The sequence below is a fragment of the Pterocles gutturalis genome, unplaced genomic scaffold, assembly GCF_000699245.1.
Source record: "Pterocles gutturalis isolate BGI_N339 unplaced genomic scaffold, ASM69924v1 scaffold21292, whole genome shotgun sequence".
NCBI classification, from domain to species: domain Eukaryota; kingdom Metazoa; phylum Chordata; class Aves; order Pterocliformes; family Pteroclidae; genus Pterocles; species Pterocles gutturalis.
This window is the reverse complement of record NW_010115921.1, coordinates 5,065-15,348: the sequence shown is the minus strand read 5'-3', so window position 1 is coordinate 15,348 and position 10,284 is coordinate 5,065. Positions and strand designations below refer to the sequence as shown.

Sequence of the window (10,284 nt, the reverse complement as noted above, 5' to 3'; positions counted from 1 at the left end):
TTTTCCTTTTTGGTCCTGTAAGTTGTTTTCTTTTCGTTACAATAACCCCCGGTGAGGCATTCATGCTCGGAACTGCTCCCCGGGTGCCGCCTCCGGCCTTGGCAGGGCCGGCAACACCTGCGGGGTCACGCTGACCTCGGCGCGAAGAAGGGAGTGCGGCCGGCGCTTTGTCCCGGGGTTTCATCATCCTTTCGCGGCGTTTCACAACGCTGAGGTGGCAGAGCGGCCCGTAGGCGTTGCAGTCATGCCACCGGCACCTGCGAGTGGGGCCGCGGCCTCGGCTGGGTGAGCGGGGCGCGCTCCGCAGTGCTGTGCTTGCCTGAGGAGAGTGCTGTAACACACACACACAGAGCCTGGTGTGGGTGCGGAGAGTTCTGACTGGTTGTTTCTCTGTTTAAAATGCGTTGTGCATGTAGCTGCGTTTGTGCTCATCGGTGTCTTGCATATATATGGCCAGATTGGTAAAAATCTAAAGTATAGAAGAGGCCTAAAATGTCACCGTGTCACTTACTGTACTGCCATTACTTTATTTACACAAGAATTTTAAGGCTGATAAAAACTTGTATAGACATATCCAAAGAAGTCTTTTTTTTCATATGAGTGTAAAATATGTGTAATTTCCAAGATTGAGAACTGTAATCTTTATATCCCAGGCCAGTGTGTGTGTGTTTACGTATGTTTTCTTCTGATGATTGTGTCTCATCTAGTTGCTTAGTGGCTGTGACTGATCTTTCTTAGGAGGAAAGAAATTAAAAATCTGTTAATGAGCCTGATTCAAATTTGCATTGTACATATGGAAGATTTAACTTCAAGTTAAATCTCTGGTTAACTAGACTAGCAGAAGATTTCTGGCAAAAAAAAAAAATACATACAGCTTTGTTTTGCTCAACTTTTCTCTTCACAGTTTATTAATTGAGGCTTAAATTATTACAGATTGTAGAAGTTGACTTCTACAGGATGTTTGTCAGTGTAACAAGTTAAGATTTGTTTGGAAGCTTTCAGGGAATGTGAGCAATGTGTTATTGAAAGCATTGATGAAACAATTGTGTCCACAGAGAGCTTACTTTAACACTTCCTTAAAATATAAGTTTGAAATCTGTTGTGAGATATGAGGGGGTTGTTTTGGTTTATTTTTTCTTAACTTTTTTTGTTTGTTTGTTTGATTTCAGGGAAAGCTCAGGCAGAAGGTGGATCAGCTCGGACATCGCTTCTTATTTTAGTGTCCATCTTCTTATCAGCTGCTTTCCTCATGTTCCTGGTATATAAAAATTTCCCACAACTTAGTGAGTAAGTATGTCAGGAAAAATTAATTTATTTGCTTCTCATTCAGTATCAAATTGTAGAGGAGCCTGTGTGGGGTTAAGTGATTTTTAATGTGATACAAGTTAATTATAGCCATAACCTTATTTTTTTAAAAGAGAGTTTGAGTTTATAACCTAGAATGTCAGGATACAGAGCTTAATATTCAAACAGTAACTGGTAGGATCTGCATAAATAAAGTTGTACTTGACCTAGGGTTTCTGTTGGACAGTTGAGATACCGTGTTTTGAAAAGTTACCCTATCACATTAGCAATAGTAACTCACTATGTTCTTAACCTTCTTCAGTGGAGAGCGAAAACATGCTTGGTTAGGTTTACTTTAAAATTCCTGTGTACTGGTATAATGGCACGCTGTCACGAAAAGGGGACATCCTTCTTCCTTCATGTCTAAGCTTCATGTTATTGTTTTTCCTTTATGTTGCATCTAGTACTCGTGTTGGGAAGGTAGATAGTTTGACAAGATGGAAGCCTGCTTGTCTGACAGTTTTCTTCTTTTCTTTTAGTAGTTAATTTTCTGTCTAATTAACTTGCTCAACAAGTTCAGTTTGCAGCAGTTCAATCACTAAGTCTGATGCAGAGGAAGAGAGGACGCTCAACTGTGCTGCCCAGGGTTGCACCAGATAAAGGTGTGACGTGAGATTTTGCTCTTAAAGCTTTGTTTGTCTGTGGGGTAGAGCGTTGCCACTCTTGCTGCACTTCAGATGTTATGACCCTGGTGTTGAGGCAGTTATAGTTGTTTTTTGGCTCAAATGTTGACCTCTGTTCAGTTGCCAGGGTTTGGTTTGAGTAATTACTTATTTTTGATCAGTACTTGGTAAGAAAAACAAAAATCCTAGAAATTAAGCAGATTGTTGTAATGAATAAAAACACTCGTTTGCAAATATCTAAAATTGAGGATTTTCTAGTACAAAACACGCTGTAAATATTAAGGATTCATCTGAGAACATTATTACAACAATAATCAAGTGGTTTGTTTGCTGAGCTTGTAGTTTAGTGATGTAATGTATCTAATTATCTATATATTCAGTAAGTAATTTTACTATACTGTTTGAATATATTTACCACTATTCCTGCTTTTTTTTTTTTTTTGTTTCGCCAGAGAAGAAAGAGAATGTATAAAGGTTCCTAGAGATATGGATGATGCAAAGGCCTTGGGAAAAGTCCTGTCCAAATACAAGGACACGTTTTATGTTCAAGTATTAGTGGCTTATTTTGCCACATACATTTTGTATCCTTTTTCTGATATAAAGGGCAGTTTTGATGTAGTCATATTTCTCTGAAAAAGTAATGAAAAATACAAACTTAGAAATTCTGATCATGGGTGAAGAAGGCTAACATACCTATATGTGTTTATAAATAGATACAAATATTCCAAACTCTTTGAACTTAAAAACATTTCTTATGTGTTTCAGGATGCTTTTTTGGACTGTAAGAAAGGATTGAGTAGAAGGAAATTGATGCATGTAGTAGTAAATGCTGTTGGGGATTTGGATGCAGCTTTACCTTGACTGTGTCTGTTTATGGACAGTATTTTTAGCTTTGATATTAGACTTGGTTGCATTTTAGTGTTAAGATAACTTTAAATTTCAAACCGAATTGCCAATTAGAAATTACCATTGATTCTAAAGGAAAACTGAGACTACTGCACTGCTTTTCCTTGAGACATTCAAAAGCGTCACCTAAGAGTAATTTACAGAATATTTTACGGCTTTTCTGAAGGAAGGTGTTTTGAGCCTTCTTTCATCTCTGCAGTGCCCACATTCAGCAAACAAATCTCTTACTTCCTTTTGGAGAGAGCTAAACATCTGAAGTACTTTCTGTGTAGGAAGGCACAAAGGCTAACTGTTCTGTGTTAACTTATTTTTCCTATGTTCTGAATATATTAATTAATCATTAAACACACTCTTAACTAGAACACTCAACTACAGGTTAGTAACTTTTAAAAGCTGTAAAAGAGGTCTGTTTCGTAGTTGGAGAAACTGTTTCGTAACTTGGAGAAAAATCAGTGCTGAATGTGCCGTTAGTTGTTATTCTCTAGCTTGTTCTTTTTAGGTGTAGTTCACAAATAATAGATGTATGAAGAAAGTGAAAATGTTAGTTTATATATTAACAAGAAGTAGAACAGAATTGGCTGTTTATTTAACTACTATAGCAGTCAATGTGACCACATTTACTGTATCAGCAGTAGACTACTAAATTCACAGGAATGTTACAGTTATCTCAGAACCTTGACACGTACTTAGAAAGAGCTGTACTGGTTGCAATGGACTCAATATTGTGGAAGATTATTTGGCTTTTTGATATTTCAGTTAATTCAACTCAGATAAAATAATGTGCAAATATTTTTGCTTTGTAAGATTTTTATCCAAAGTAGGCAATACATCATAGTCTCAAGTGGACCTAGCAAGGCTTAAGCTCAAGAGCCTGTTTGCTTCTGCTGCAGGAACTTAATTTTTGCCTTTTTTGAAAAATTCTGACTCTAATTAGTGATCATGTGTCCTAGTCAGATAGTAATTGCACTATGCCTATCGGTAAGGAAGTAGTAGTTGACTTTATACGTGTCAGTCTTCCATGAAACTGATAGTGGTTATGGGCTTGGACAGGAGTTCTGTGAACTCTTCAGAGAGAATGGCTGAAATCTGCATATCTCTAGTCAATGTAAAGTCACAAGTATGTGTTTCCTGTAATGTCACAATAAATCCCCAGTATCAATTGTAGCACAGATAAAGACAAAAATGTAGTACAGCTTTTATTATTTAGTGACTTATTCTTGTATGTGTAAGGATGAATCTACCCCTTGATTATATGTGCTTGGGCTGCTTGTGCTACTCTGCAAATGTATTTTGAAGTAAAGATCTTTAGAGGCTATGCCTATTTATATTAATACTTTTTAAAATTGTGATATGTATCCTGACTGCTTATAAAATTAAGAATTGGGTTGCTTTTTAAAAATGTGGGGTTTTTTCTTAACTAAGATGCATTCAGCTTGCAAACATTTGCTATCCCTGGGTCTATATTTCTCAGTATCCTGTCAGGGTTTCTTTATCCCTTTCCGCTAGCCTTATTTCTTGTTTGTCTGGTAAGTATGGAAAATAGTTTTGCGAGGGCATGTATTTCTATCCATTTGGAATACAACCAAGCATCTAAACAGCTTCTTGTTTGAAATTATCAGAGTCTGAGTGAAATAGGGGTATGAATGTGTTCTCATTCAGCTCTGTTTTGATAATGGCATTACCCATAAAATTCACTGTAGCATTGGGTGATGATCCAAAAGATTAACCTGTTCAAGTTTCCTTAATAATGGAGGCAGCCAGATGTGAATCATCCAGAGTTTCTTTTGCTTTAAATTTGTCTAGCCTCCACCAGAACCTGATTCTAATTTCAGAACATCATTGCTGTCACACTGCAAAATCTGTCCATTTGTAAATGGCTTAAATACCCAAGAAGCTTAATTTAAGAAATGTATGTTATTGTCAAGCTTTAAAAAATGTCATGTACAAAAGATGCAGTCATAATGAGCCTTAGTACTTAAGAATGAGATGATTGAGTAGGTATGGAGGACTAAGTTGATGAATTTTCACGTCTGAATCTCTTTAATGCCTTTGTGCCCCGTATTTGCAAAGGTTTCACTGTTCAAATTCTTAAAACTGCAGAAGCACTCAATATTAACTGAGAAGTAATCAATGTTGTCTGCTTTGATGTTAAGGTTGATATAAATGTCCTGGAAATAAAAGAACTGTCTTGAGTCAACAACATTCTTAGGGAGTGTGTACATACTGCTGAAGGGTTGCACAGAAGCAGGCTCTATCCAGCCAGTGTAGTTAATGGGGAAATAAGATTAATTAGAGTTTCTGCTCATTTGTTCTTTTTTTTTTTTTAGTGCTCAGGACTTGGAGCTTCATTCTGCTATATGCTTTCATATCTAGTGGGACGTCCTGTTGTATACAGATATTTAACAGAAAAAGCAGTAAAGTGGTCAGAACAGGTAAAGTTTATGATAGAAAATATATATAGTACAATAGCGTGGAAAACTAGGGGGGCTGGTGCTCATGTGTCTAGTTACATAGAAAGGATTCTGACTTCTTTCTGACATTGTGTAGTTGCTTTCTCTGAGTGTTTTTAAACAGTGCAGATATTCCAGGTTTTAAGGTATTACCTGTGAGGAAGCTGGTTTTTACCTAGCAAGAGTTTGCAACTGATAGCCCTCTGCTTTAGCTAATGTCAATAGGAAGCTTCCAGTTTCAATGTCAAGTAGTAGTTCTCTAAGCATCAGAACTAATGAAAGCTGGGTTTGTGTTTTTTATAGGGGAAGAAAACCCATAGCTGTATGGCTGATTGCAAAACCTTAATTTGAAGATGTTATTGTGGTTGGAGCATTTAGAAACTTATACTATCTGGTAACATTAGTTCCAGCAAGTGTTAATCGTTAGATAAAGCGAAAGATTTTGCAATACAAAATCAGAGTGTGATTACTATTTGACCTCATGTCTCTTGCTTGATACTCTGAAATGTGTTCAAGCAGATTTTATTTTTTTTGCAGGTATAAACCACAATTTACTACTACTGTACTCTGTTCAAATTATTTTAATCACATAAAAATATTTTAAACTTGCTCACATCTTACCTAATGAGAGAACTGTGTCCTGCACAATTGACCTTATTAAATAATACAGTAGTGTTTTGACTCTTGACCCAAGTAAATCTTAATATCACAGTATAATCTTGAGGCTATGATCTGAACAGCAAATAGTTACTATTTACACTAGTAGAACTGGATATGTAGTTACATGCACAGTTCATATCTCACTGTTTCCAGGTTAACTGGACTGTATCACGCTTGCATTTTGAGGGCTAAGACATTTTATATGCAGGTTTAATAAATGTTTAAATATTTGTCCTTCATTAAGATTAAAAAAAACCCACAGTGGTATTACTGACCAATAGCAGGGCTACTGACTTCAGTGTTGCAGCTAAAGCTAAAGTTGGGGGGTAAAAAACAGGGTTGTGACTGGGGTAAGTTGCTATGTGAGATTTCGGATGGAATTGCAATAAGACCAGGTTTGGTTTCAACTGTTTTGGGACAGATGACCATCTTTAGGCTTAGGCTTAGTGAAGGTCTGCCAGGATAGGCCAGCAGTGGTGGATGGTTTGCTATCCTTGTGATTTGGTTTGAGGTTACAGTTCTTGTTTGAAAGGGGTGATGTGCTAAAGCCAGTCTGGAAGAAGAGGCTTTGATGTAGTGTAAGCAGCTAGGCTAGACTTGAGAATATATTTAAGACTGTAAATAAAGTTGGGGCTGTTGTTTTTGCTCCTGGGTGAATATTAATGCTAGGCATTCTAAAGTATGGGTAAATAAGTTTTGCAACTGTGCTGGCAGCAGCCACCTGATGAAATTCAGAGCCATGACCTGGGTAAGCTTCCAAGTGAGGAATACAGCTGTGTTTTGAGTTTGATCATGAGTTAGGACAGAACAGGTTGAGGAACAAACTTCATTGCTAGCTCCTGTAAAAGCTTTAGGATCAAGATGACAAGCTAGCAGTGTTGATTGGGCTACAGGTAGACAGGCAGAGGTTGCTGCACTGAAGTTAGGGTTAGGCCTGCTGCTGTGCCAAATTACTTGTTTGCTGTTTAAGTTGGCTGATTCAGACACATCATCACCATACTCAACCACAGACTGGTATTTCAAGACTAACTTCAGTACTGTTTAACAGCAGGTGATTCACTGATGACTCTTCCTTGAGTCACTTATTGTTTAACTGATTTTTATGTTTGCAACTTGTAAATTTCCCCAAGATACACCAAAAAAAACCCTTAACAAATCTCTAGTAGTAAAATCATTGTGTATTCTCAAAGCAGGGATTTTTTAACTGATTTTTGTTTTGTTTTGTTCTGGCAGGTTGAACGCCACAGAGAACACCTCATTAACTACATAATATTTTTGAGAATAACGCCTTTTCTTCCAAATTGGTTTATCAATATAACATCTCCTGTAATTAATGTGCCATTGAAAGTGTTTTTCATTGGCACTTTTCTAGGTAAGAATTCTGGCTAGTGAAATGCAGACTGAGGGTTGCTGGAAGAAGGGATATTACTTGCTTGTCTCTGTACGCTTGTTCAGCAGAGATTACCACCTACTGGACAGCTGGAAGATTTACACAAGAATATTGTTCTTGTACTTTGCAATGCGTGGAGCTATAATAGCATTGAAAGATTCCACTTGTCAGGACTATTCTGATGTACTGGATGAGGGGTAATAAGCCCAGGCTAGTCACTTGCTTAAGGAAACATACATTATATGAACACTTTTAGTGACTTTTTGCTCCACTCCATGACTATAGTCACTGTTCTGAGCTCAGTACAATTGTGTGAGGATGTATGTGACTTTGATCTGAAGGATTGTTTCTCCCATTCCCACTCCATGTTGTTCATCATAATGTATCTTCCTAGCAGTGAATTGATAATTTAACTAATGTAGTGCTGAACACTTTAAATTTGTAATTGGCATATTTTTGCCAAATACTTTTTATTAGGAAACAATCCATAGTTTTTTCTTTATGAACTTAAATAAAATCCTTTTGTAGAGAGACAACTTGGAATCTGCAGAGTCTGAAGAGCAGAGATTATTTTTGTAGTCTTCTGTGTTTGAGTTGGTGTGAAAAATATTAAAAATGGCACAAAACCAGTTCTTTTGATAAGATTTTTTTACACCCTTCTTTAAAAAAAAAAAAGTACAACAGAGTCTGAAATTTTTGGTGTTAAAAGTTGGATGACTGATTTATGATTTTTTTTTTCCATTTTTTTCACCCTAACAAGCTGTTTTTTCTTCCTTTGCTCTCCTACCCTTCTAATTCCCTGCTCCAGGTGTGGCACCACCATCTTTTGTAGCCATTAAGGCAGGAACGACGCTGTACCAACTGACAACAGCAGGAGAAGCTGTTTCCTGGAACTCTGTCTTTGTTCTCATGATTCTAGCAATCCTCTCCATCCTACCAGCTGTCTTCCAGAAGAAACTGAAACAGAAGTTTGAATAAGGATCAAACTGGACCAGAATTTCCCATACTTCATCTCAGGATCAGCACTTCTGATATTTGTATATTTGCTTTTCTATTGGATCTTAAGGAATTAAAGGGGAGGCTTGTAATTGATAAGAAAGTCTTTAAATGAGCACATGACCTAAAGTTGAAGGAACTGTGTTCAGAAATGTACTGCATATACTTTTGTAACCAAACCATCAGTGTTTTACTTTGGGAGGTGGTGTGTGTGGCCTTCAGGATGAGGGAAGTGAAAACACAGATGTAATATTTTGCTCTGATTATATGCAGAGCAAAAAATGCAATGTAGACATAAACTACAGATAATGCTTGCTAAAATTTGCAGGACAAAACCCTTAATTATTCAGTCCAATTTTGTAACATTCTCTGTAGGCTTGCATGTGATCTGGTCTGAGTACATTTCTTATCAATGTCTTTTTTTTTTTCCCTTTTGAAATTACAAAATAATAGCATAATATAATAACGGTGCTCACTCAGAAACAAAGATTTTTTGCAGTACTTTAACTACAATAATATTCTCATCCTGATTGTTTACTTCTATTTATTAGTGATGTGTGGATTTAAATACTTGAACCTACATCTGCTTTACTAACTGGATTAACAAAGGCAAAGTGTCACATCATTCCCTCTCGTCCTTTGTAAAGTTTTATTCTGGGAGAGGATACAGGAAGGGAGAGAGCAGGTTAGAATATTTATCGTGGCTGGCTGATGATTTTGAAATTCAAATTTTATTTTTTTCATTTTGATTGATTTGCCAATATTTCACTTGCATAGATTTATCCTCTGAATTTAAGAAAATTATTGTATGATTATATAAAACATTCAGTTCTCAAGTGATTTAAAAATTTAAGCAGTGTAATGTTACCATTTCTCAAGTGATATGTAAAGAGTAAGATTTTCCATTGCAGTTCGATTAGCTAGAAATGCCAGGTACACAGACTGGTGCAGTTTTTATTAAAGAGACAATTCCAAATACTGTTCAAAGCATCATATAACAGAAGTCTCTTATATCAGTCTATATAAAATTGAAAGAATTGTTCCATTGTCTGGTAAGTCAGTAACTGGCAATGGGCAACCAGCTATTTACCTTTAAGTGAAAGTATATATATTCACTCAGTAAGGTATATGATACCTCCCCTTGTATGCTTGTAACTGTTGTAGTTTGTTGTATTGTCAGTGGAATCCCATAAAATGAGGCCCCAATCAGCAAGGAATATGGTGCGCGTTTAAGTTTTATCTTACTGAAACCAGTGCTGCTTGTATGCTTTAAGTCGGTACCCCTGAAGTATCTTGCTGAAACGGAAGCCAACACATAAGCATATGCTCCAATTCAAGGGTTTATTTGTCCATATCCTCATGTTAACTCATCGTATGATAGAACATTGAGATGTAAAAGAACAGTTCCATAAATGTGGTAATGTGAAAGGTACTGGTACCTTTAAAGAGTTTTGTTCTTTTTGTAACATAATGTTAATTGACTCCTTCATTTCCTCACAGTATTACATGTAAATATATAGTAAATATATTGGTACACTATTTGTCTTTTATTTAAATCTGGGCTGCACAGTAAGTGTTATCCTTTACATAGGTATGTAAAGGAATTCATATCACTTCTGTTTGCAAGTTTATTGTAAGATTGTTTAGCTTCAGCAATTGTTTTGCTACTTAGAATTTACTCTAAAAGTGTACTTTATTGGCATTTAAAACTGAACAGTGGGTATTTTTATTTCTGTAGTTCTCATCTCAGAGATCATCTACCCAGGGGATTTATTGCATAGTAAACTTGAGTGGGAATTTAGCTGTTGGGAGCAAGGGTCCCCTGGACTATTGAGTGTGAAGTCGCTGTAAATCTACAGCCTACTTTTTCTGCATAGTCCATTTTTCATGCAGATGAACTCTGAGAATAAATTAC

At 36.5% G+C, this 10,284-nt stretch overlaps 1 protein-coding gene across 1 annotated transcript; it reads left to right on the top strand.

The window, feature by feature from the left end:
- Positions 1-56: 56 nt before the first annotated feature.
- Positions 57-8,880, top strand: TMEM41B (transmembrane protein 41B; the record flags this gene model as incomplete). The annotated part of the gene is made up of 7 exons (XM_010075360.1): positions 57-285; positions 1,165-1,287; positions 2,420-2,548; positions 4,306-4,399; positions 5,201-5,305; positions 7,217-7,355; positions 8,182-8,880. Coding segments are annotated over 7 exons (989 nt in total), but the record flags the coding sequence as incomplete, so codon positions are not given.
- Positions 8,881-10,284: the final 1,404 nt, after the last annotated feature.